The following is a 25334-nucleotide window of genomic DNA, read 5'->3' as shown; positions in this document are numbered from 1 at the left end:
ATGATGATGATGATGGTGGTGATGATGATGGATTTAGCACTGAGTCAGACACTGTCCAAAGTACCTGATGTTCATTACAGCATTTAATCTTCACAGTAAGCCTGTGTAACATGTATTATTATTACTCCATTTTACTGAACAACTAAGTATTAGAAAGGTTCATAATGTGTGCAGTGTTTCCCAATAAGTTATTTAGCTGAGAATAAGCCAGGTATTAATCAATCTACTATCCCGCCTCTCCTGATTTGAAGCTCAGATCTAAACTCTTTACACCAGACAGCCTTGGATCATAAGTATATGTATACTTTGAATAACTATTTGTTCATCTTTCCACAATTTCTTTGGATCCTATTATTTCATTTGAACGGGAAACTTCACTCTGTGCCGTGTCCCATCTGGAGAGAGTGGGGCGAAATGACTAAACAAACATTGTATGCCCAATATCTGACTCTTTCCATAATTGGGTTATTATTTATTTATTTATTTATTACAGTTGACATACAATATTAATTAGTTTCAGGTGTATAACACAGTGATTAGACATTTATAAACTTTACAAAGCGTTCACCCTGGGTTCACTTAAAATAACAACATTCCCAACAACAAATATTTCTAATTATTGGATTGCAGGAAATGCCTGCCTTATGTGAATGTAGCCTACATTTTTTATGGAACATGACCGAAGGTCTTTTACTGAGCCTCTAATTCAAAATCTTAAAACAGTTGATGTGAGACCTCAGTGCTGGGCAGAGGGAGTTTCCTTGCTGCAGAATTCTTAATCTGACTGGTAATTACCAAGGTTTTTCCTGGAAGCATGAAACATAATTAAAGTCAGTGAACTATGTCTGAAAGAAGGCATCTATGTGACCTGGATTTATTCAGTAATCCAAGGGAAACTGCACTTCTAAGATATTTTTCTTTAATGACTATTACAGATTGAAAGCCAGTACTGCATTTTGAAAGGCAATACCTCCTGCCATGCTCAGTCTGTGCCCCTCAACTGTAACACGGTCACACTTTCCTTCTTGCAAAAGCATTCTGCCAACTTCAAATGGTTTCAGAAGGAGCTGATGGTTTTGTAGCCAAGGTCTCTATTTTAAATGGCATTATTTATTCAAGGACAATCTAAATTCCGTTACTAAAAAGGCAGTTTTTTAGGAAAGATAGACATGTTTTCATTTAATTAAATAAGTTGGCAAGTAGCTATTACTTATGTTTATTTCATCAATTTAAAAGCTATGTAACACATCAACAAACAAGTGCTGGCGAGGATGTGGAGAAAAGGGAACCTTAATACACTGCTGGTGGGAATACAGACTGGTGCAGCCACTATGGAAAGCAGTGTGGAATTTCCTCAAAAATTTAGGAACTGCCATTTGACCCAGTGATCCCACTTCTAGGAATATATTCTAAGCAGCCTGAAACAGCAATCAGAAAGAATACATACAGCCCTATGTTCATAGCAGCACTATTTACAATCGCTAAGATCTGGAGACAACCCAAGTGCCCATCAGTAGATGAGTGGATAAAAAAGCTGTGGGACATTTACACCATGGAATACTATGCAACTATGGAAAAGAAGGATCTTTTACCCTTTGGGGCAGCATGGATGGACATGGAGAAGATTATGCTAAGCAAAATAAGCCTGTCAGAGAAAGACAAATATCACATGATCTCACTTATATCTGGAATCTAATGAACAAAATAAACTGACAAACAAAATAGATCCAAAGACATAGACACAGGGAACAGACTGAAGATTCTCAGAGTGAAGGGGGGGAGGGGGAAGGAGATCAACCAAAGAACTCATATGCATGTATGCATGACCCATGGACACAGATAATAATGGGGTAAAGGCCTGGGGAGAGGATGGGAGTGGGAAGGGGGGGAGTCAATGGGGGGAAAAAAGGGAGACATCTGTAATACTTTCAACAATAAAAATAAATTGAAAAATTAAATAAATAAATAAATACCTGTGTAATAACCAGACTTGTAAAGAAAGACAGAGGACCCAAATAAATAAACTCAGAAATGAAAGAGAAGTAGCAACTGATACCACAATGGATTATAAAAAAATATTATGGACGCTGGTTAGGTAGCTCAGTTGATTAGAGTGTTGTACTGATATGCCAAGATTGAGGGTTCAATCTGTGGTCTGGACACATACAAGAATCAACCAATGAATGTATAAATGAGTGGAACAACAAATCGATGTTTCTCTCTCTCCCTTCCTCTCTCTAAAATCAATTAAAAAAAAAAAAAAATATATATATATATATATATATATATATATATATATATAATGAACAACTATATGCCAACAAATTGGACAATCTGGAAGAAATGGATAAATTCCTAGAAACATACAATCTTCCAAAACCGAATCATGAAGAAACAGAATCTGAACAGACTTATTACAACTAATGAAATTGAAGCAGTAATGAAAAAACTCCCAACAAACAAAAGTCCTGGGCTGGACTTTTACAGGTAAATTTTACAAACATTCACGGAAGAACTAACACTTATCCTTCTCAAACTATTCTAAAAAAAATTCAAGAGGTGGGAAGACTCCCAAGCTCATTTTATGAGGCCAGCATTGGGCTAATCCCAAACCAGATAAAGACACTATAAAGAAAGAAAATTATAGACCAATAACCCTGCTAAACATAGATGCTAAATCTTCAACAAAATATTAACAGAGGAAATTCAGCAACACATTAAATAGATCATACACTACAATCAAGTGGTCTTTATTCCAGGGATGCAAAGTTGGTACAATATCTACAAATCAGTTAACATGACACATCACATAAACAAAATGAAGGATAAATATCATATGATCATATCAATCGATGCAGAAAAAAGCATTTGACAAAATCTAGCACCCATTTATGATAAAAACAATCAGAAAAATGGGAATAGAGGGAACATACCTCAGCATAATAAAGGCCATATATGACAAACCCACAGTCAACATCATATTCAATAGGGCAAAACTAAAAGCATGTTTCTTAAGATCAGGAACAAGACAGGGGTGTCCGCTTTCAACACTTTTATTCAACATAGTACTGGAGGTCCTAGCCATAACAATCAGACAAGAAGAAGAAATAAAAGGTATCCAAACTGGAAAAGAAGTAAACTGTCATTATTTGCAGATGACATGATACTGTATCTGGAGAACCCTAAAGACTCTACCAAAAACCCACTAGAACTGACAAATAAATTGAATAAAGTGCTAGCAGGATACAAAATTAATATTTAGAAATTGGTTGCATTTTTATACACCAGTAATGAACTATCAAAAAGGGAAACTAAGAAAACAATGCCATAAATAACCAAGAATGTAAAAGATCTGTACTTAGAAAATTATAAAATATTAAAGAAAGAAATCAAAGAAGATACTAATAAATAGAAGCATATACCGTGCTCATCAATAGGAAGAGCTAACATCATTAAAATGTCCATTCTACCCCAATAATACTATAATAACTATATATGATGCCAGGTAGATACTGGAAATATCAGGGGGAACACTTTGTAAAGTATGTGGTTGTCTAACCACTAAGCTCTGTACCTGAAATTAATATAAAATAATATTGAATGTAAACTGTAAAGAAAATAAAGATTTTTTTAAATGTTAAAAAAAGTCCACACTACCCAAAGCAATCTATAGATTCAGTGCAATTCCTATCAAAATACCAATGGCGCATTTCATAGAACTAGAACAAATAATCTAAAAATTTGTATGGAAACACAAAAGACCCTGAAGAGTAACAGAAATCTTGAAAAAGAACAAAGTGGGAGATATCACACTCCATGATATCAAACTATACTACAAGGCTATAGTAATTAAAACGGCATGGTACTGGCATAAAATCAGACATTTAGATCAATGGACTGAATAGAGAACCCAGAAATAAACCCACGCCTGTACGTTCAATCAATATATGACAAAGTAAGCAAGAACATACAAATGGGCAAAGACAGTCTATTCAATAAATGGTTCTGGGAAAATTGGACAGATACATACAAAAAAATGAAACTAGACCACTTTCTTATTCCATATACAAGAATAAACTCAAAATGGATTACAGACTTAAATTTAAGACCTGAAACCATAAAACTCTAGAAGAAAAGGTAGGCAGTAAAATCTCAGATGGTTCTCTTAGCAATATTCTTTTTCTGACACATCTCGGACAAAGGAAACAAAAGAAAAAATAAACAAATGGGACTACTTCAAAGTAAAACATTTTTGCACACGAAAGGAAACCCTCAACAGAATGGAAAGACAACATACTGGATGGGATGGGAGAAGATTTTCCCCAGTGATACATCCAGTAAGGGATTAATATCCAAAATTTATAAAGAACTCAGACAACACCAGAAAAACAACCCAATTAAAAAGTGGGCAGAGGACCTGAGTAGACACGTCTCCAAAGAGGACATACAGCTGGCCAATAGACATAAGAAAGGGTGCTCAAGATTACTAATCATCAGAGAAATGCAAATAAAACCACAATGAGATACTGCCTCATACCTGTCAGAATGGCTGCCATCAATAAATCAACAAACAAGTGTTTGAGGATGTGGAGAAAAGGGAACCCCAGTGCACTGTTGAAACAGTGTGGAGGTTCCTAAAAAAAAATAAAAATGGAATTGCCTTATGACCCGGCGATTCCACTTCGGGAATATATCTAAAGAAATCCAAAACATTAATTTGAAAGAATATGCGCACGCTTTGTTTATCGCAGCATTATTTACAATAGCCAAAATATGGAAGCAACCCAAGTGCCCATCTATAGACAAGTGGATAAAAAAGCAGTACATACCCACAAATGGAATATTACTTGGCCATAAAAAAGAATGAAATCTTACCTTTTGTGACAGCATGGATGGGCCTAGACAAATACCATATGATTTCACCTATATGTGGAATCTTAACAAAATAAACAAACAAGCAAAATAGCAACAGACTCATAGACACAGAGAACAGACTGATGGCTGCCAGAGGGGAGGGGAGTTGGGGGCTGGGTGAAAAAGATGAAGGATTAAGAAGTACAGATTGTTAGTCACAGAATAGTCACAGAGATGTAAAGTACAGCATAGGCAATGTAGTCAATAATATCATAATAACTATATATGGGGCCAGGTGGGTATGTGGGGGCCACTCTGTAAAGTACATGATTATCTAACCACTATCCTGTATATCTGGAACTAATACAGAGTAATATTGAATGTGAAGTGTATTAAAAAAAATTAAAATAACTTTTTAAAGAAAGCTATGCAATAGGTTATCCTTGTCCATAAACAAGGTAAATCAGTCTCTTTGTTAACTAATTTAGCTGAAAGTCACCTAGAGCTGGCAACATCAAGTGAGATATTTAAAGCCAAAATAAACACTGTAATGAACTTAGAATTAGTACCCAGTATGTATATGTGAATTTAAAAACCATTATTTTTATTATTGATACAGTTGACTTATAGTGCCATCACACTAGTTCCCCAATCCACTTATTGAAATATATCTTAGTATTTCTGTTGATATAGTGAACTGAATTTGAAAAAAAGTAAAGAAAATTTACCTTGGGCTTATTTAAATTTTCCCCCATGGAATTGTTAACTCTGAATTACCTATCATTATAACTACCTTGATACAGCTTAAATATCTTAACAAAATTCTTTAATAATTTAACATAATTTAAAGTTTAGATATATATGTTTTTATGCATCACAATATATTATATAGATAGCTTCCATAAATCCTCAGATTCATAGAAGTGATATATCCCATGGAGTTAACATATTTTATGCAAATGTATTTATAAAGGAACATATATTCTTAGTCATTCTTTTACTTAAAATGAATAGCCTGGCCTGTGTGGCTCAGTGGTTGAGCGTCGCCCCATGGACCAGGAGCTCCCCAATTCGATTCCCGGTTGGGGCATGTGCCCCGGTTGTGGGCTTGGTCCCCGGAACAGGGCTGTGCCTGAAGCAGCCGATCGATGACGTTTCTCTCTCACCGATGTTTCTGTCTCTCTGTCCCTCTCCCTTCCTCTCTCTCTAAAAACCAATTTTTAAAAACCCATATTAAAATGAGTATATTTCAGGTATGTTTCTTTCATTTAAAATACCACGATGATCAGTTTTGAGCTTGGCACAGGACACCAGGGGGAACGGAACAGACAGGATCCCTGTATATGTCCAGAGCAGCCCCAGTTCAGTCGTTCTTATATTTTCGTGCATCCTTTATGGCACTGTTCGTTCACATATGTATGTGTACATAACTGTCCCATTATTAAATTAATATTTATTCAAGCGTTCGAATGGAAAATTAGTAACTTTGACAAAATTGAAAGTTAACTGTAAGCACACATGGATGCCATTTACTTCCTCCAGCTGGTTTAGAAGTTCTCTACCCAGATGGAGTGAAATGAATCCCAAAGTCCTCCTCTTCCTCTACTGATGCAGGGACTTTCTATTCATGTTTCTATTTTATACAAATGGAAAGGCTACATTTGATGTTAAATTGTGGGTTATATCTTGATGTCAGAGAGGATACATATTCCTGGCCCGCACCCCCACTTAAGTCACCTCATACATGTAGCATTCTTTGGGGAACTGTCTAGTCCATTGACTTGAAAGAAAATGATCTGTTATACCTGACCTCATTCAAGTGGGCTTTTCTTCATGATGTCCTTAGCTCAGAGGCAAGTGTGGAACTTCAGTCCTTTCAGAAGGTTGACGACTGCAACATTTAAGCAATAATGCCACATTTCTGCTATTTATTAAAGAAGCGTGCATACTATGCAAGAAGAGTTTTAGGATATCAGCATTCTTGGTTTTATGATTCACTTTGCGCTCTACTTTGACCCATCTACCGTCTTCACTTTTATATATTATCTTACAGGTGCTGCTGTTTCAAGACCAGAATTATGGTCTTCACTATGAATACACTGTCCCATCAGACCCTCCTCCAGAGAACCAGAGCTCTAAAGCACCCGAGCCGCTTTTCATGTGGACTCACACAGGCTGGGAAGATTGCGATGCCACGTGTGGAGGAGGTAAAGGATTTCCTAATATTTATCTTTCCAAAACAGTACTTATTTTCTGATTAACTGTTAATAATTAAGACAGATCTGCAACCTCTTATCTGAAATTCCAAACTCCATAAAGAATTGGAAACTGAAAGTTTTTTGTGACACATTTAGTGGCTAAACGCCTGAACTATTTTGAGGCAAAATTTGATGTGAATTGAAAAAAGCCCATTGAGCGTTGTTACATATCTCACTTAATATGATTACTCATTGCTTTACTTTGCATAAATATTAATGTATTTGCTTACAGGGGCTTCCCTAGCCAGCATACTGGTTATTATGCCATATATATGCACTTTTTATATTTTACTTTTTTATTTGTGTTTTCATAGTGGAAGTTGAGTAGGCAAAAGAATAAAATTACTTCAGCATAAAATGAGAGACTAGGAAATGACATGATCCTACTGAAGAGACAGCTGGTTACCACGGGTTAAGTGGATTGTCAGTTACAGAACCAGTGAGTACTAAGGCCAAGGCAAGATCCCAAGTCATGAGCTTCCCAACTTATACTTGTATTTTACGTATCTACAGCACAGTATTTCAGTTCTCATTTGTACTTAGCAAATTTCCAACAACTCTGTACTAACAGATAGATGCCTTCTAAACTAAAAGGAAACACTGTATTCAATTATACAAAAGCATAATATATATATATTACCTATATAATATAAATGGGTTTCCACAAAGAGGCGGAATATCAGTTTTGTTTTCTAGGCAGAGACTATTGCTACAGATAGCCTAAATTTGCTGCAGGAGGCGTTGCTGAAAGTGCAGAAAGACTGGCATTTGAAGAAGAATGTTTGGGGCAAAGGGAAACAAAATATACACATAAATAAATACTATAGAATCAAATTGTGATAAGTACCTTGGGTAAAAATTCAAGAGAAGGAAATAAATAAGAGTTGTGAAGATGTCAAGGAGATAGGTGCAGAATATGGTAGTCAGAAAAGGCCTTAATGAGATCACACTGATGAAAAATCTGATATGGGTGGGTGCCACCCACAGGGTATCTGGGGCAGAGTTCCAAGCAAAGGCCCTGAGGCAGTAGAGATGGCATGTTCAAGGGGTAGATGGCCTTCCTTACTAAAAGTGATGTGAGATGCCACTGAAAGGTTTGAGTACAGAAATGACTTATTCTGGCTTATGTTTTTAAGAGTTGTTTCTGTTTCTGAGTTGACAGTAGATAGAAGGAAAGGGATAAAAACAGAGAGATCAGTTGGGAGGTTATTGTAATAATCCAAGAAAGATATGACAGGAGTGTGACCATGGTGGGAGCAATGGAGGTAGGGGGAAGTGGTCAGTCTCTGTATATGTTTTTAGAGTAGAGCTAATAGAATACGTTGATAGACTAGATAATGGAATATCAGAGAGATGTCAAGGATGACTCTGATGGTTTTGGCCAAGGAACTGGCAGGATGAAGTTACCACTGACCTACACAGGAAGGCCTATAGAATAGCACGATTAGGAAAGAGGTTGGTTTTCAAAATAGATTTGAGATGCCTATTGGATATGTAAGTATGATGTCAAGTAGGCAGTTGGGTAAATAAGTCCGGTGTTCAGGAGAGCAGATTAGGTTAGAGATATACAATACATGGGTGATATTTTAAAATGCTGTAACTAAGTGAAGTCACATAAGGAGTGAGTGAAAAGAGGGAGATGCTGTTGGAAGACTGAGCCTTGGGACACTGTAGCATTCCAAGTTCAGAGAAATGAGAAGGAACAGCAAAGCAGATGAACACAGGTAGCCAGCAACATAGGAGAAAAGACAGGCAGATGAGAAGGGCGGAATGACAGACTGGATCAGAGCTGCTAGTGAGGCAAAAGTAATGTGGCTTTCGGTGGTAACTACACAATGCAATATCAGATGATGTGGTATAGAATCATACACTTGAAACCTACATAATTTTATTAATCACTCTCATCCTAATAAATTTAATTTAAAAAAGGAAAAAATGTGGACTGAGGATTGAATATTATGTCTAAATATATTTTCAAATACATTATATTTATTATATTTGGAACAAAATGGTCAATGATGACCCTGTAAAAATTAATTTTAATGAAGTTATTTGGCTCAAAAGACTAAGTGGAGTGGATTCAAGACAAATAGCATGCAGTGACTCAAGGTAACTCAAGAAATGTTGCTGAAAGAAGAAAACAGATTATTAACAAGGCAGTATTTGGGGGGGAGTATGTGTCAAAGAGTCTGTTGTTGTTGTTAGTAGGAGAAATAACACATGATTGTTCTCCACTGCGTATTTTCTAGAATAGAATGGAAAACCAGAGATGCAAAAGAAAGCAAAAAAAATGCTGGAGTGATATCCCTAAGTAAGCAAGATGGGATGGAATGGAGCAGTTGGGACTCAGGCAAGACATGGACAGCCCTTCACGAGTAACAGGAGAAAAAACAGTATCTGTGAACTTGCAGTGGTGCCCTTCTGGTTGCATGTATTTTATGAATAAAGGCCACCTTGCTGAAAGGGAAGGCGGAAAGGGAGGTATTGGAATTTGAAGAGGTCACTTATGAGAAGGAGAGAATGAATAAACGGGTACATGACTTTTAATTGTGTGGTAGCACCAGTGGATGGTCCACTTGGAGTTAACGGTCATGAATTTAGCTTGACAGCAATCATTATAACGGATGCTGCCCTCCAGCTGTGTACAGTGCGCAGATGCGCCTGTGCAGTAGGTTTGGAAATTTCCAAGTGAATAGTGTAAAATGAAAAGAGAACATGATTGACCTGAGGTGGTTTGTGAGGAGTTGAAAGTGGTTGGCCATGGGCTCTGGTCAGGTAGCTCAGCTGGTTAGAGCATTGTCCTGATACACCAAGGTTGTGGGTTCGAGCCGTGGTCAGGGTACATACAAGAATCAACCAATGAGTGCATAGAGAAGTGGAACAACAAATCGATGTGTTTTCTCTCCCCCTCTCCCTCTCTCCCTCTCTCTCTTCCTCAAATTAATCAATAAATAAGAAATTTAAGAAAATGGTTGGCCATGGAATTTAGTTGCATAAGGAGGAAAATAAAAGTCTGAAGGGCTTGAAAGACAATGAGAAGGTGTTAGGATTGATGGATTATAGGACCTGGTGGGGTTACAGAACTTTCAGACTCAAGGTACTAAAAGGAGAGGGCTGGAAATCCAGGAGATAATGGCAGAAAATAGAGCTGAGATCATGGAGGGTGTCTAGTTATTGGTGATCACGAGACCAAGGGAGTTATTGGCTTAAAGGGAAAGGCAAGATCTCTGGGAAGAGGAGAGGGCCAGGAGCGGAGAGGCCCTGTGCTAGAAGAATCGTTCATACAGATGCCGTAATTGCAAAACTGTGCTAGGAGCAGTGTCAGAAACTGTAACAGTAATGCAGTGGCTGAAATCTTAGAGAGAGGGAGTGGCCCAGAGGTTGAAGTTTGACTCACCAAGGAGAACGGTCTGCATCGTTGATCCCGGCTGGAGGTTTAGGAGGCAGGGGAACCGGCTGGGGTGAGTGAGGAGCATGGACACCCACACTACCTGTCAGGGGAACAAGCGAGGAAATGGCCACCGCTGGGGGCTCTGGGGAAGCAAGCAAGTGCCCTCAAGGGACAGAAAAGAACATGCAGGAGCATGCAGAGGCTCAGAGCCCGGAGGGAGCAGCTTCGCTGGACGCTCAGAGCTCCTGGCTCCTCACCTGACGCCTGCAGCGCTGGCCCTCTGGAGCGCCCAGAGCAAAGGAAGGCTGTGGGCGGGGAAGGAGGCATCGCAGGACACACTTGACCCCCGGGATATAGCGGAATTACAACGAAGGGATTTCAAATTGTTCTCGTAGCTGAAAACATTTTCTCGGTCCTGCTTGGCATCATGCAGTTTTCATTGGCCGTGTGTCTCCCGGGGCCCCGTGATTGCCGTGTGACTTGGGGCCCTCTGCCCTCCTGTCCTCTCCTGCTGATGCTCCCAGATCCACACAGGCCTGCTCCCCTGCTCCACCCACTCACTGATGCCAGGGCCCGTTTCCCTTGAGGGGCTCTGCTTCATGTCCTCTGTCCAAATGAAAAACAAAACCACAAATAGACAGGCCTATTTGAAATGAAAATCTATACTGGTAGAATTTTCTCTGCAGTGTAACTCAGGTAAGAATGACCAGCCCCCATCCCAGGGCAGGCTCGGGGGAGTGGACTGATGAAAAGGTTGATGGCTTCCGTTAGAGCACTGACAGACCGTCCTTAAAATCTGTTTACCTTTGAAACTCTAGACAGGAAGACTTTTGCCCAGTGAACTTTATTATCCTCAATTTTTTTCTTTCTTTTGTAATCATGGTCTTATAAAAGCTGCATCAGAGGTAAACATTCAGAATTTGTCCGTCTTCAGTATGAACAAGCAAATTATTAAGGTTTAAATGTTTTCCAAAAATAACATTAATTGCAACCCAGATTATGTGTTGCCAATTGCTAAACCTTAAGAGAGAGTGGTTCACTATAAGTTATTTTTGCTTCAGAGTCAGAAGGCCTTTTTGATATTCTTAAGCATAACTTCTGAATTATGACCATGAGAAAATTAAAGTGGAGGGAGATGAAGTGACTTCCCAAGGTCACATGCCCACTGAGGGAGGAGTCAGGATTCGAACCAGGACTCCTGCGTTCAGGTCTCCTTTCCTTCTCATCACATACTTTCTTCAAGAGCAGCATGGGAGCTAAATGTTGTTTCCACAAAATAAGGCATGTCCTTAGAGATTATATAGGTTTCCTTTGGATTCAAAGAGATGTTTTATTTTATTCTGTTAAAGTCAGACAGGAAAGGACACGAACCATATGATTTCACTCGCGGGATGTAAAGCGGAAAGCAACAAATAAACAAACAAACAAAAACTCACAGACGCAGACAACGGGATGGCGGTTACCAGAGGGACGGGAGTGGGGGATGCTGAAGAGGCGATGAAAGGAGACGACTTAGGCACGGGTCGTCTGCATTGCAGAATTGTACCCTTGAAACCTATGTAATCTTATTAACCAGTGGCACCCCAATGCATTTAATTAAAATAAAATGAAAATGAAAAAGAATTGAGATACGTTCTTATTTTTATTTCAAATTACTTGTTTTGTAAAATAGTCCTTCTAATTATACACAGCCTCTACAATTTGTGCTTGAATAGGCCTCTCTTTCAAATGTGTTCCATTGCGTTCAGTCAACAGTTTTCAATTATCTCTGACTATGTTAATAGGGCACATACTCATTTCAATGCCAAAATATTTCTGGGCTTTTGGATATTATTTTTCCTTGCAGTTCATAAATAAAGTGGATGGACAGGATTTCAGGAATCTCATCATTTCTGACTTCGCATTGTCGATTTTATAGCCAGAAAAAGCTTTGTAATCTTTCAGCATATTCATGAATTAAATGAGAGTAAGTTCAAAGCACAGAACATTGGAAACAGATTCATGCAGAATTTATCTTCAACAGAAAAGAGGAAAAATAGCACTACTCTACTTTACAGGGAAAATATTAAGCAAGAGCAAATAAAGTATCACAAGGCAATATAAAATTTCATTGTTTAACAGAAGTTATTTTTTGAATTCTATTGTAAGGCCTTAGATTGCAAGAAATAAGTGGGGGAAAATTTTTTTTAAAGTTGACTTGCATCACATAGCTAAATTTTTATTCTAACAACCTTTTACATCAGTGTGTTCAACTTCATTTTAAAATGATAATCTAAAATAAAGTTAACTTATGAATTTCTAGTAATTTACTAATATCAGTTATTATAAGATATGAAAAACCTAAAGAAATAAAAATCCTTTCTTTAAGACAAATACTATTCTTAAAATATCTAATGGATGCTGGTGATCTCAAGTAAATGTTTCCAACAGTTTAAAATATAGACATATTTCATCACTATCTTTTCAATTCTAATGATAATTCTGAAAAATTTGAATGGATATATCATTTTGTATTTTAACACTGGCCGTTGAAATCAGTCCTTTTGTTTTCAAACAGCTTAAAATGTACTTGTGAAATAAATGTTTACTTTGCTTTAGTGTTCTGAAACACCTAAGACATCTTGGAAGGAATGTTTCGAATTTATTTTGGTTTGACATAAAAGACCTGTTTTAAGTGATCTGGCCCTTCCGAGGCATTAGAGATGTAGCATTCATTCCATGTATCCGAGGTTGTATGTGGAATCTGCATTTCACACACTGTATACAGCAACTGCATTATGTCAAGATTTGTTGTGATCCAGTGGATAAATTAAAGAAAAAAACCTGGAAGGAGGACCTTAAAATTCAATAACCTCTTTTTGAAATAAATGAAGAGTTGAACATGCTTTTAGGAAATCTAAATAGGTACAACTTAAAGGGGAAAAACATAAGATGACACTCCACATTCTTCATATGGGTCCAAATCCTACGAGCTTACGACTCTCATGATGTTGGCCTTGTACTGTGATATCCTAGACACAGCTCTCTGTGCCCGTGACCAGATTCTAGGGAGGCATCCAGGCCTTTGGGTCCAAGTTGAGGAAACATCTCGGGATACAAATGCCTGTACATTTTCAGGGGTGTACTTTGTTTCTGTTTTTCCATTTTAGAGCCACGTTGAATGTACCAAAAGAAATGTCTTTAGCAAAAAAACAAAACAAAAAACCCCACCAAAATATATTTTCTTTTTGCATTACTTTATTTCAATAAAATTAATACAATTTTGTATTCTACTTTCTTTAAATTAGTAGAATCATTTTTATGTTAACATAAACCCTTTATAAACTTGAATTTTAATACCTAAATGATAACCCATTAACTGTTTTACTATATAGATAACTGTTCCTCATAATTTGTAATTTAGTTTGCAGATGATTTGTCACCATTTTAGGAAACATGGTGTTAAGATGAACCTCTTTATACAGAAGGCACTTTGGGCTTGAATTCTATGCTTATATTTCACTCTTTGATTCCTTCACCAATACTGACTGTGCACTCCTTGTTGTTGGGTGGTCAAAAGATGAGTGCTTTCTGCTTTTAGAGAATTCTCTGTCCATCTAGTAGAGGACAGATAATAACAAAATCAGTATGCAGAGTGATAGGTGGAGGTGAAGAAAGCCTTCCAGGGACAAGCATAGGTGCAAAGGCACTGGGATTCAGTGAGAATATTTATTACTATGGTGTAAAACAGGAGGATCAAGCTATGAGAAATGATTTGACCAGAAAAGTAGAAAGAAACTAGTTCATGAAGGTCCTTTAGTGTTATGCTAGCACTGGAGTTGCATTTAACTTGAAAGTTATGAGATCCCATTTAAATATTTGTGTATGAAAATGGCAAAATCAGTTTGGGTTATATATTGGGTGTAGCACACAATACAAAATAAAAGCTTGTTTTCTAAAATAAAAAACAAAACAGTCATTTTAATATTAAGCCCAAAACCTGAGAAAAATTATTTTATAGAAATGTAAAAAAAAAACAAAAACAATGGAATGACATGACTTTGGAAGTTCTTGAAGTTTAAAAAATTTATACTTAGAAAAGAACCAGCATTTTATGTATCTCTAAGATGTGCTCAGAGAAAAGTGCTTCAGCCCCATTAAAGTGTATTTACTTTTGGGTCCCTTGCTTGCTGCTCATTGTTAGTTCAATAACAAATAAATAAATAATTTAAAAGAAATTTATGAAGACAAATGAATATATATAGACTCTGTCTTACAGAGTTCTATGTATCTATTTAAAAGTTTGGAATGTCTGGTAACATATAGGGAGTTTCAATTATGCATTTTGGAACAGGGCCCACTCCCAAGGACGTGCTTCTGCATTTATGATGCAAGTTCTAGAAATGTGATCTGGAGAGAATATAGATTTATAAAAAGTATTTGTTTCAGGAGTTAAATACAGAGCCTAGAAAAAAAGAATCAGCTTATCTCTGAGCCTGGGGAAGAAGGAACACAATGGAGTATCTATCTAGAAAGAGTCAGTAAATAAAAATTACCTTACATTTTCAGATTTTGCCCAAATTTGGTAATGAGACAAATGCATAATGGCTATTTTTATTTTATTCATAATTGTATTCAAAACATCAAAACAGATTTCCCCAGTTTGGATTTAATGGGAATGACCCGGGGGTGACGTAAATGGCCATAAAGCAAGTAATACACTGTCAACAGCCTGCAGCTACTCGTGGGTCAGGCAGGAGGCCAGTGACTTCACTCTGTTCATCCCTGGGTCTGCAGAGCTGGATGCATTATAAATGCTGCTATTAAATGCTAGAATGGAAATTTCCTGTGTTGGCTGGGACATAAAAATATATAAAAGAAAAAATCAAACAATAACATTTCCATATGGCTTTATGATCTTAGTTGTATTTTCATAGGCATTCAGTGTCTGTAGCTCAGCAATAGATTTTTTGTCCTGATTCTATTGTTTTTGTTCAAAATTTTTTTAAAAAATTAGGACTAAGTTTCTTTTATCTGCCAAAAAACTTACGATGTGAGCTTCCTTGCTGCATTGTGGAAATGTCCCAATTCACATTCACACGCTTTCAAGCTTCCTCAGAGCACCACTTAGGCGCTCCCTGAAGCGGTGCTGATAGCTTTATCCCTTTTGATATATCAATACTTATACTTAAAAGATTTTTTGCAATAGCTCAATATATTAGCTCTGGGCTAACATAACTAAGGTTAGATATTTCCTGAGGAAAATGGAGTATAATTAGCCTTGAGTTGTTTATTCCACAACTACGTATATGTTCAGCAAAAGCCTTCTGGACAATGTCTGTCATCTTCTTGTGCTGTAGTTGGCAAAAAAAAAAGCCACTATTTAAATTAGTTTATGCAACTATATCTATTCTGTGGAAGAGTGTTCTATGACTATGAAGGCTTTAAATTGGATTTTAAAACTAACATTCATATTTCATAAATGTAACATTTTTAATCCCACTTTTAGGTTGGCATCACTGTATTGTAGAAATAATATATATGCTGGCGTGATACAAAGTTGGCATAATATCTATTTAATATATGCGTCAAGTCATAAAGGAACACCTGAAGCATTAGAAACTAGGAGGAACTTGACCAAAAATGTGTCTCAATTTCTTACATTCAGATATCTCCTACCTGTGGGGCCAGTTTTTTTGGGGGGGGGGGAAATGACCATAAGTCATTTCTGCTTCTTGAGCAGTTTATTTGAAATTTGTGTGAAGTTGGGGGGTATTAAACATGACTATGATTGAATTTAATGTTGTGCGGCCTATGCTAGAAGATACAACTGAAGATCTAAGTGCTTTTGGTTACATGACATGCAATAACCACAGATACATTGTTGGTTAATCTACATGTGTATACAGGCGTACTCATGTTTTCATACTACAAGTTGTCCTGGGACTGCGCTCAATGTTGAGGGAAACCCAGGGAAGATCCTGAACTTGTTCTTTGCCTTCCACGTGGCCTCCGAACCCCCCACTTAAGTCAAAGTAAAAGATACTCAAAAATTATTTAAGTATCTCTTTCTCTCTCTCTCTTTTTTCCCCTTGATGCCAGTCTTCCCTCTCTGTTAATTATTGACAGAATGACCTCTGCCACCAGCCCAGGCTCTCCTATTTGGCAGGAACACTCCGAGCTTCCTAATTGTCCTTGCATTAGTCATAGGACCCTAACCGTTGGGCCTTTGAATAGTGACTTAGAAGACTCGTGATTTTTTTCTTAATCCTAATCTATCTGGCTTTAAAGTTGTTGATTGACTTAATTAGTTTATAGTGTCAAACAGTAAATTAAACTAGATTATTAAATCTTATAGAGATACTTGACTTTTATAGAGAAACAGAAATTAGCACATATATATTAGTCTTTTTAAGTGTAAGGTAAAATAATAGTGTTGTCAAGTAAGTGCGCTTATGGGGCTCTACGAAAAATTAATACAGCGAACGAATGGTCACTTTTACTTCCTATTATCAGGCTTTATCATGCCAGACAAAGTAGAAAAGGCAGTTTTCTGAAATCTGGTGAATAACAGTAAGGGACCCATGGCTATTCATAGAGAACACGACAATCATGAGGGAATGGGGATTTCTAGAATTCTTGGGGTCCTTATCGGAGGCCATGAGAATAAAGGTCTGAGTCATACTCTAAGCTTGTTTTCCGTAACTTAGCACAGAGCACGGATGATGTACAACCAAGTGAAAAGTGTGCAGCATGTTTATGCGGGTTTATGTGCTCCCGTGAAGGCACATAGGTGTTACGCAAATACATCTTTCTACCACATAGTGCTAGTTAATGGTAAAGATGGCATAGTCCTTTACAAGCCTTTAATGAATACCTTGCCAGCTTATGGTGCCACAATACCTTTGTAATGGAAAACTTGCCATTTAATTTCTAACAAGGAAAAAATTACCATTCCTTAAGCCTAGAGATATGTTTTGTTATGTAAATAACACCATTTTCATTGATCTAGCCTAAAATTGTTTAAACTATCTCTGAAAATTAGTACAAGCCTGTGAACGCCTCCTAAATCCATTCGATAAAGGCCTATAATAACATTTCTTTATGTTTATTTGCTCTTTTCAGGAGAAAGGAAGACAACAGTGTCTTGCACAAAAATCATGAACAAAAATATCAGCATCGTGGACAACAAGAAATGCAAATACTTAACCAAGCCAGAGCCACAGATTCGCAAGTGCAACGAGCAGCCATGCCAAACTAGGTAACCCTGTCCGACCACTCGTAAAGGCACTGTTTGGTCATTAAATTGCTGGTCTTTAAAACATACTGCAAATATTACCAAAATCACATTTTCTTAAAAACAATGCAAGGGATCTAAATCAAAATGTAAGTTTGCGTGTGTGTGTGTGTGTGTGTGTGTGTGTGTGTGTTTATAAAATCTTAATGTTATTCAATATTTAGTTCAGACTTGTTTTAAAGAAATACATTTTTAAACAAGCAAAGTCTACAAAAGACAAATAATCAACTTGATGGAATGAATATTGGAGCATGAAGGCTAGGATTTACCTTGACTTTTAACTGAGCTCTGTACTGTGTGAAAATAACCACTAACGGGGGGGGGGGGGGGGTCATTAAAATTATTGGGTCACCTATTGGTCACCACTTCAAAATTCTGGTTATTGTGTTAAATGTAGCTATTCATTCCTGAATTCTTTGAAATGGTGTGTTAGAACTTGCCTAGGGTGATGTAAAACCAAAGCAGGCCAGGCCAGGACCCAGTCCCCTGCTCAACCATGGGGACTGTGTGGTCCTCCTGGCTCCCCAGCTGGACCCTCACTTCCTCCTCCAGAGTTCTCAAGGCAAATTGCCTGACTCCTGATCTCTGGTCACCAGATTCCTCACCTGGGTCCTAGTTACTGGACAGTTTGGTTGCTTTGGTCCTCTGTGACTTCCCCCAGGAGTACGAGGCAGCAAAGCAGGCAAGAAATTCATGAGTAGGTGAGAGTGGTGTAGAAAAAAGTCATGCCTAGTAACTAGCAGAGAGGTATGGGTGGAACCTTGGTACAATTTGGGATTAGGCTGGCAACAAGGCTGTTGGCCTTGTCTCCATCACAGGGCTCCTGAAAACCCATGCGCTTCATGTAAAACGATGTTGGGCTTGAGTGAGACTAAGCCCCAGTGTCAAAAGTCCTCAAAACTTTTAGGGATGGAATGACAAAAAGAGTGTGAGGCTGGATTGATTCCTCTAGAATACGGGGACAGGGACATTTCTCTCCTGACACTCAGGTTTGATGAGGCTCAGTGAGTTAGGGTGTAGGTGTGACTTCTTAGGGAGTCAAGCAGAGAATTGGTCCCCTGACTATCGTTTCTGCAGTGGAGTCAGTAAACTCACACACCCTGCAACTCAGATACGCAAGGAATTTGTAGCTTTGTCGGGATCCGTCACTAATGAAGTCTTCATGACCCTCCACCACAGTGAGTCAGCATGGGCAGAGAAGGGGGGAGGAGCAAAGTTGCCTGTGAACTCCTTTTAGGCTTTTCTTTCTTCCTCAGCCTCTGGGAATTAGTGTGGTCAGGCTAGTGCTCAGTTCTTCTGGTTCCCGTACCCCCTCCCCCACCCCGGCCTCAACCTTTCTGATGCTCTGCATCCTGAGTTCCCTTGAGTTCTGCCTATTGCAAAACTGTTATTAAGCCCCGCAGATCTGGCTTATGCTACGTTAATGAGAGCTTAAGAGAATTTCAAAAATCCTTCTTTCCTCTACAAAGCTGAAATTTCCAGACTTGCTTTCTTGTAGATTCTGTATATTTAAGGTGTCAAAAGCTGATGATCAACCTTCCCTTCGCTTTGAATTTGTGCTCTCGCACTCTTACCCCTCCCCTAGGAGAGAAATATGCTTCTAAAGAATGGTAGGCAAAAGGCAAAAATACATTGCAATACTTTCCATAATGTTATGGCCCTGCCTGGCTGTATGCTTTTGAGCCCAGCTCCATAAGGAGCTGGATTAATTAAGCTTTTTAATAAGACAGAGTAGTAGTCAACAGGAAGGGCGACTTAAGGAATTGTTGTTACCTACAGTCATATCTTTGGGGCCTTTGCAATCAGTGCTGGACAGATACAGGAGAGTTTGGGGCCTTTTTTTTGACAGCTAAAGAACATGGTTATTTTTTTGTTATTACTCCTAAGAATTATCTTTCTCTTTACTTCTTTTTAATCGGTATTAAAATGCTATTTATCTTGCGTTAAGTGATTTATTAAAATATTTCGAAACACCATTAGTTTTCTATACCATCCACCTTTCCCGTGCGGATGAAAGAGCGGTGGCCTTTTCTGCTGTAGCAGGAATCTTGACTGAGCTGGCTGGAGAACGGGAGGGTATTTGTTCCTTCCTCGCCTGGTCACTGGAGGACCAGAGTGTACACGCGTTCCACTTGTGTTCACTCACTGACCTCGGCTATCCTGGGGGAAAATGACTTGATCATGACTTGGTAAAATGAATAGTTTTAAAAGGTCAGTCCATTTCTGAGTGAGGGGTTTTTGCAGCTAGAAACTGGAAGTCCTTTTGTTAGAAATCAGTATTTTCCTTCTCTTGGAAAAGGAGGCAGTATGTTTTGCACCACCAAGAAGCGGTATCGATGGGGTTAACCAAAGTATTGGGAAGTAAGAATGGACCTGGGTGATTAATAGGGGTCATCACAGGAAAACTTTCCAAGACTTACTGGCATTGCAAAACCTTCATCTCTCCTGCCTCTTCTTTTGCCCCACCCTAGTAAGAAACATTCTAATTTCCATTTATATTTATTGAAAAAGTCACCAAAGGTCTGATGGAACCCTACGTGCCAAATATAAAATATATTAATGTTCTAGTAAATAGCTTTGTAAGAAAGAATCTTAAAGATAAGAAAATGGAATAATTCCAAATTAGATGGATCCTAAAATACAAAATGTTTCCTGTCATTACAACACATTTTATGTGTTCTAATTTTTGAGCAGTTTGCATAAGGAATGGGAAAAATAACTTTTTATCATTATCTTGATGATCCCCAAAATAATTTTATTTTTAAAAATGAGATTCCATAAACTTGCAAATACTTCTCTTTTTCAAGTGTTCTGGATTCCATAGTTGGAGAAAAAGGGGAATGGATGGATTTTAATTGTTGTGCTTATAGCCTGTGTATCCTTGTGCAGAAAGATGAAGCAGAAACTGAAGGAAATGGGATGATAAATACTCCCTTTAGGAAAAACCCACTAGGAACTTCCAAAGCAAGATGGTAGGTCTGTATCATACTTAATAGGCCAGCAGATAAGAACCTTACGAGAGGTGATACTGGATGCAAATGTTATCATGAGTTGTGTGTTTTTGTTTTTCAGAAACAGAGGCATAGAATCATTTAGAATTAAACCATTGTACAGATGAGAAAGCTAGGCTGTAAGAGGATTAACATCTCTTTGTCTCACTGTTAAGAACATATGGGCTTGCCCTGGCTGGTGTTGCTCAGTGGTTAGAACATCAGCCCATGCACCAAAGGTTCTAGGGTTCGAGTCCCAGTCAAGGGCATGTGTCTGTGGTCAGGGTGTGTGCGGGGAGTAACCAATCAGTCTCTCTCTCTCCCCCTCTCCCCTACTTCCCTCCCTCCCTTCCACTCTCGCTAAAATTCAATGAAAAAAAATATCTTTGGGTGAAGATTAACAAGAAAAAGAAAAGGAATATATGGGTTTAGGTAAATTTGGAAGAATTGAAGCTGTTTCTACAAAACAGGGAGAGAAACATAAATTCTGTTTTGAGAAATATTTAATGCAAAGCTATTTATGAAAAGTGTTACGGATGCAAAGAATAGGCACCGACCCCTGCCTTTGAAGAGATTAAATACTCATCAGCGAAAGAAGGTCACATTCTGTAGGTAGCCTTTGAGCCCCTCCACTTCCCTAGAGAATCACGTGTGTCGTGTGAGTGCCACAAGCCAGGTGACAGAGGGCAAGGGGAACACAATCCCTGTGGGTTGGATGGAGGAGCTCTGCTAGGAGGAAGGGACTGTCAAGGATTGCAGCAGCAGCAGCAGATGACCCAGAGACAAGTGCCATGAGGTGAAAATAGAAAGTGTTTGGGGAACAAGTCAAGTATATGGGAGCATATGGCTGATTTTCTAAACAAGTGGGCAATGGAGCACGAGAAATTTATGAATAAGTTTATCATTTATAAATATACTGTAATATAGATAGTACATACTACATGCTGAGTACCCATTGCATGTCAGCCTAACAAACTCCTTTACAACTGAGAAAGTAGAAACTTAACAGCTGTTAGGTATTGTTTTAAGAATGTGCACAGCTAGTAAAGGAACCCAGAATTAAGCTCAGGCTTCTGAGTGCTCTGCTCTGTGCTTCTAAGTACTATTGTGCAGACAATTAAGCGGGGGACTCAGATCCCACTATAAGGTTGTCCCAATAATGGGAAAGGCAGAGAGGGTTTTATTGACAGGAATTGTGCAAATACCAAATTTTATGAAACACATTCATTCCTGAAATCAATTTGGAGTGGTGTTTAAATTAGGAGCCCTCTGGGGAGGTCCCGATTCATTAGAAATGGTAGCTATCTTTTAATCGTTTTTAGCGACTCTTGTTTTACTTTTAGATGGATGATGACAGAATGGACCCCATGTTCACGAACTTGTGGAAAAGGGATGCAGAGCAGACAAGTGGCGTGCACCCAGCAGCTGAGCAATGGAACCCTGACCAGGGCCCGGGAGAGGGACTGCGCTGGGCCCAAGCCGGCCTCTGCCCAGCGCTGCGAGGGCCAGGACTGCATGACCGTGTGGGAGGCGGGAGTGTGGTCCGAGGTGCAGTACGCGCCCCGTTTCTTTTCCTTTCCTGTATCTTTTTTGACTCTTGGCTCCTTTAAGGTCATGTTCTATCACATTCAGAATCTGTGCACGACAGTGGGTAATTTTCAATACCATCTGTTGATTTTGCCGATAAAAAACACGCTCATTATAATTTTGAAATAGGAAAAAACAAAGATTTATTTACTCTTTATTTCATAAATATTGTAACATGATGAAGAGCATATTTGATGTACATTTCAGAATCCTGCTGCTTCATTTATATACCATGAGTATACTTTCAAGGGGACACATATTAAAATACACATTTGACTTGTTATATATCCCTGAACATTTAAAAGAGGAAGGAATTAACATTTAACAACCATTTCCTGTGAGCAAGGACTGTGTTTTAATTCCTATTTAGTATGTTATTTATATTTAATCAGAAATTCAAGAAAGGTAAGTTTTATTATTTTATAATACAGCTCAGAGCAATTAAATGGCTTACTTTAAAATTCAACATAGTCTAACACAAGCCCTAAATTATGAGATACTTACATATTTGTGCAAAATGTAGTATATTTCAGATATTATTAGCTCCATGCTCAGGCTTTCAGGAGCACAACTCTTGGGATCTGCATTTCTTGCACTGAGTCGATGCTAAATGTTTACCTGAAACTCTTTCTTCAGACCTTTTCGGGAAATAAATGTAACTTGGATTTTCAGATTCTGCCATAGCCCCCATTTCCCCCACACGCCCCTGTCCCATCCCAATGCCATTTGGGTCCCTGTGTCCAGACAGACACCGGGAAGCTTCCTACATACTCCAGGATACAAAGCGTAAGTGTAAATGAGAGAGCAAGTTGCACCGAGAGACTGGTGGGATAGACCCGTGAGCCTCGCACCTGTTGTATCAGCAGTGTCACTCAAACCTCAGATGTTTATCGTGTAGGTTAAACTATTTGCGAACCAGCTTATATTTCAGTCCATGCAGCCACTTACAATGATGATTTCTAGGGGTATATCATTATAGAAAGAAATTCCTTTTTATTTTTGCTAAGATTTTCTCGGTTTTAGCTTTCAAAACAGTTTGTGAGAAATGACTTTCTATGAGAAATGTGAACACAGACAGTAGTGTGGTGATGGGGCGGGGAGATAGAGGTGCCTGGAGGTGGAAGAGGGTACAGGGGCGATAAATGGTGAGGGAAGAAAATAAAATACATTTGTAAAAAAAAAAAAAAAAAAAAGAAAGAAAGAAAAAAGAAATTCTCGTTTTCCACACATTTCTTAAAGCTAAAACACAGCAAAATCTTAGCAAAAAAGAAAACCATGAATTTTCTTACACAAGTCTATGTAAAAAAAAAATCGATGTCAATCCGGCGTAGGCTTTGCATTTGGATCGTTGCGTGCTCCTGGCCCTGCGCGAATAGCCCGTGTTGTGTTACTCGCGGCCCGCAGCCCGTGTCCTGACGCCCCGGCCCCCGCGCGGCCCGCCCCCCCCTTTGCCCCCTCGCGGGGCCTCGCGGGGCCCGGGCGGGGGCGGCGCGGAGCCCGGCGGAGCCCGCCTCGCCCCTCCCCCGGCGCGGCGTGACGCCCCGTGACGCCCCGTGACGCCCCGTGACGCCCCGTGACGCCCCGTGACGCCCCGTGTCTTGCAGTGCTCGGTCAAGTGCGGCAAGGGCGTGCGGCAGCGGACCGTGCGGTGCACCAACCCCAGGAAGAAGTGCGTCCCGTCCACCCGGCCCCGCGACGCCGAGGACTGCGAGGACTACTCCAAGTGCTACCTGTGGCGGATGGGCGACTGGTCCAAGGTGAGGCCCTTCCGGAGGCCTCGGGGTCGGGCTTGGGTGATGCCCGCGTGGCCCTGGGCCCTGCAGCCGGGCGGCGCGAGTGGCGGAGGGAGGCAGGGTAGCGGTAAGGGCCGTGGCCTGTGGAGCCTTATACCCCCCGCTTCGAACCCCGCCTCTGTCCATAATCGTGATCTCTCCAAAACTGTTTTCAAGGTTAAGAGAAAATGTATAAAGCAATTAATACCGTTTCTGACTCAAAGAAAGCTCTCAAAATAGAATTACTGTTGTTCTGTCACTAGTTTTTGTGGTATAGTTCTTTGTCAGAATATTTTTGCATAGAGCTTCCCTAATAAATCAAAAGCTACCAGGTGAGTCAATTCAAAATGTAATTAAGGAAGGTATGGGCAAAACCAAACAGAGGCATTCCCCTCGCAGTAGGTACGAGACGTTCTTTTCCCTGCCGGTATTTGGGGTAGTAGATAGAAGAAATGGGAAGGAACGGGATTCTTGGGGCCTTCTGGTCAAATCAAGTGGACACAGTTCGTTGGGTAGTTGAACAGTAAGTTTAATACCGTGAGAGTAACGATGCTTATTTAAAATTTATGAATGAAGTAGAGTCTCACATAAAAATGAGCTATAAAAAAGAGGTCACATATTCACTTTGCAAAGTATTAATAAATCCCATTGTTTAAAATAAAATTCTGATCATCTCTAGGGAAAACAGCTCACAAATGCTAGTTTTCAGAAATATAAGTATTAATCAAATGATCCCCTGTGCCTTGCGACATTCAGCTGTGATATTACATACCTGTTGTCATGGGATCATAAAATTCTAGGGCTTAGAACAGGTTTAACAAATCCTCTCTGTTCCCTTGTATTTATTATGTAAATTTAAAAAGTGATAGTACTGGGGTATGGTGGGGAGTGTGGTAGCTCTTCATAAATAACACTGCGGGGAATTCTGAAAGAAATGTTTTCATTGAATTACGCACCGTGGTTAGCCAGCTTGCCCAATATTGAAATCCATGACATTTAAAATCTGTTTTTTTGTGATTATCCATGCCTTTCTTCCCTAACAAATGTTTGTATATTAACGTGGCATCTGAGTTCTCAGGAAACTGTACTCTCTTTCCACTACTTAGAACATTCATAGTTCACATTGGGACTCTTAAAAGGACGCATTTGTAAACAATGTAATTCAAGCCCTGGCTCCAAAATTAGGAAATATTCAGCCCAACCCAC

General features: G+C 39.0%; 1 protein-coding gene across 1 annotated transcript in view; it reads left to right on the top strand.

Annotated features, from left to right (window-relative positions):
• The window catches only part of ADAMTS19 (ADAM metallopeptidase with thrombospondin type 1 motif 19), a 219007-nt gene that overhangs the window by 173648 nt on the left and 20025 nt on the right, over positions 1–25334 (top strand). The window contains exons 18-21 of the mRNA XM_087816415.1: positions 6908–7061; positions 17608–17743; positions 22113–22317; positions 23961–24113. Of these exons, the coding sequence (XP_087672541.1) occupies positions 6908–7061; positions 17608–17743; positions 22113–22317; positions 23961–24113 (648 nt within the window). The remainder of the gene's footprint in view (positions 1–6907; positions 7062–17607; positions 17744–22112; positions 22318–23960; positions 24114–25334) is intronic.

The sequence above is a fragment of the Miniopterus natalensis genome, chromosome 4, assembly GCF_054644295.1.
Source record: "Miniopterus natalensis isolate mMinNat1 chromosome 4, mMinNat1.hap1, whole genome shotgun sequence".
NCBI classification, from domain to species: domain Eukaryota; kingdom Metazoa; phylum Chordata; class Mammalia; order Chiroptera; family Miniopteridae; genus Miniopterus; species Miniopterus natalensis.
Note: the sequence above shows the minus strand (reverse complement) of the source record. Positions and strands in the feature narration are given on the sequence as shown.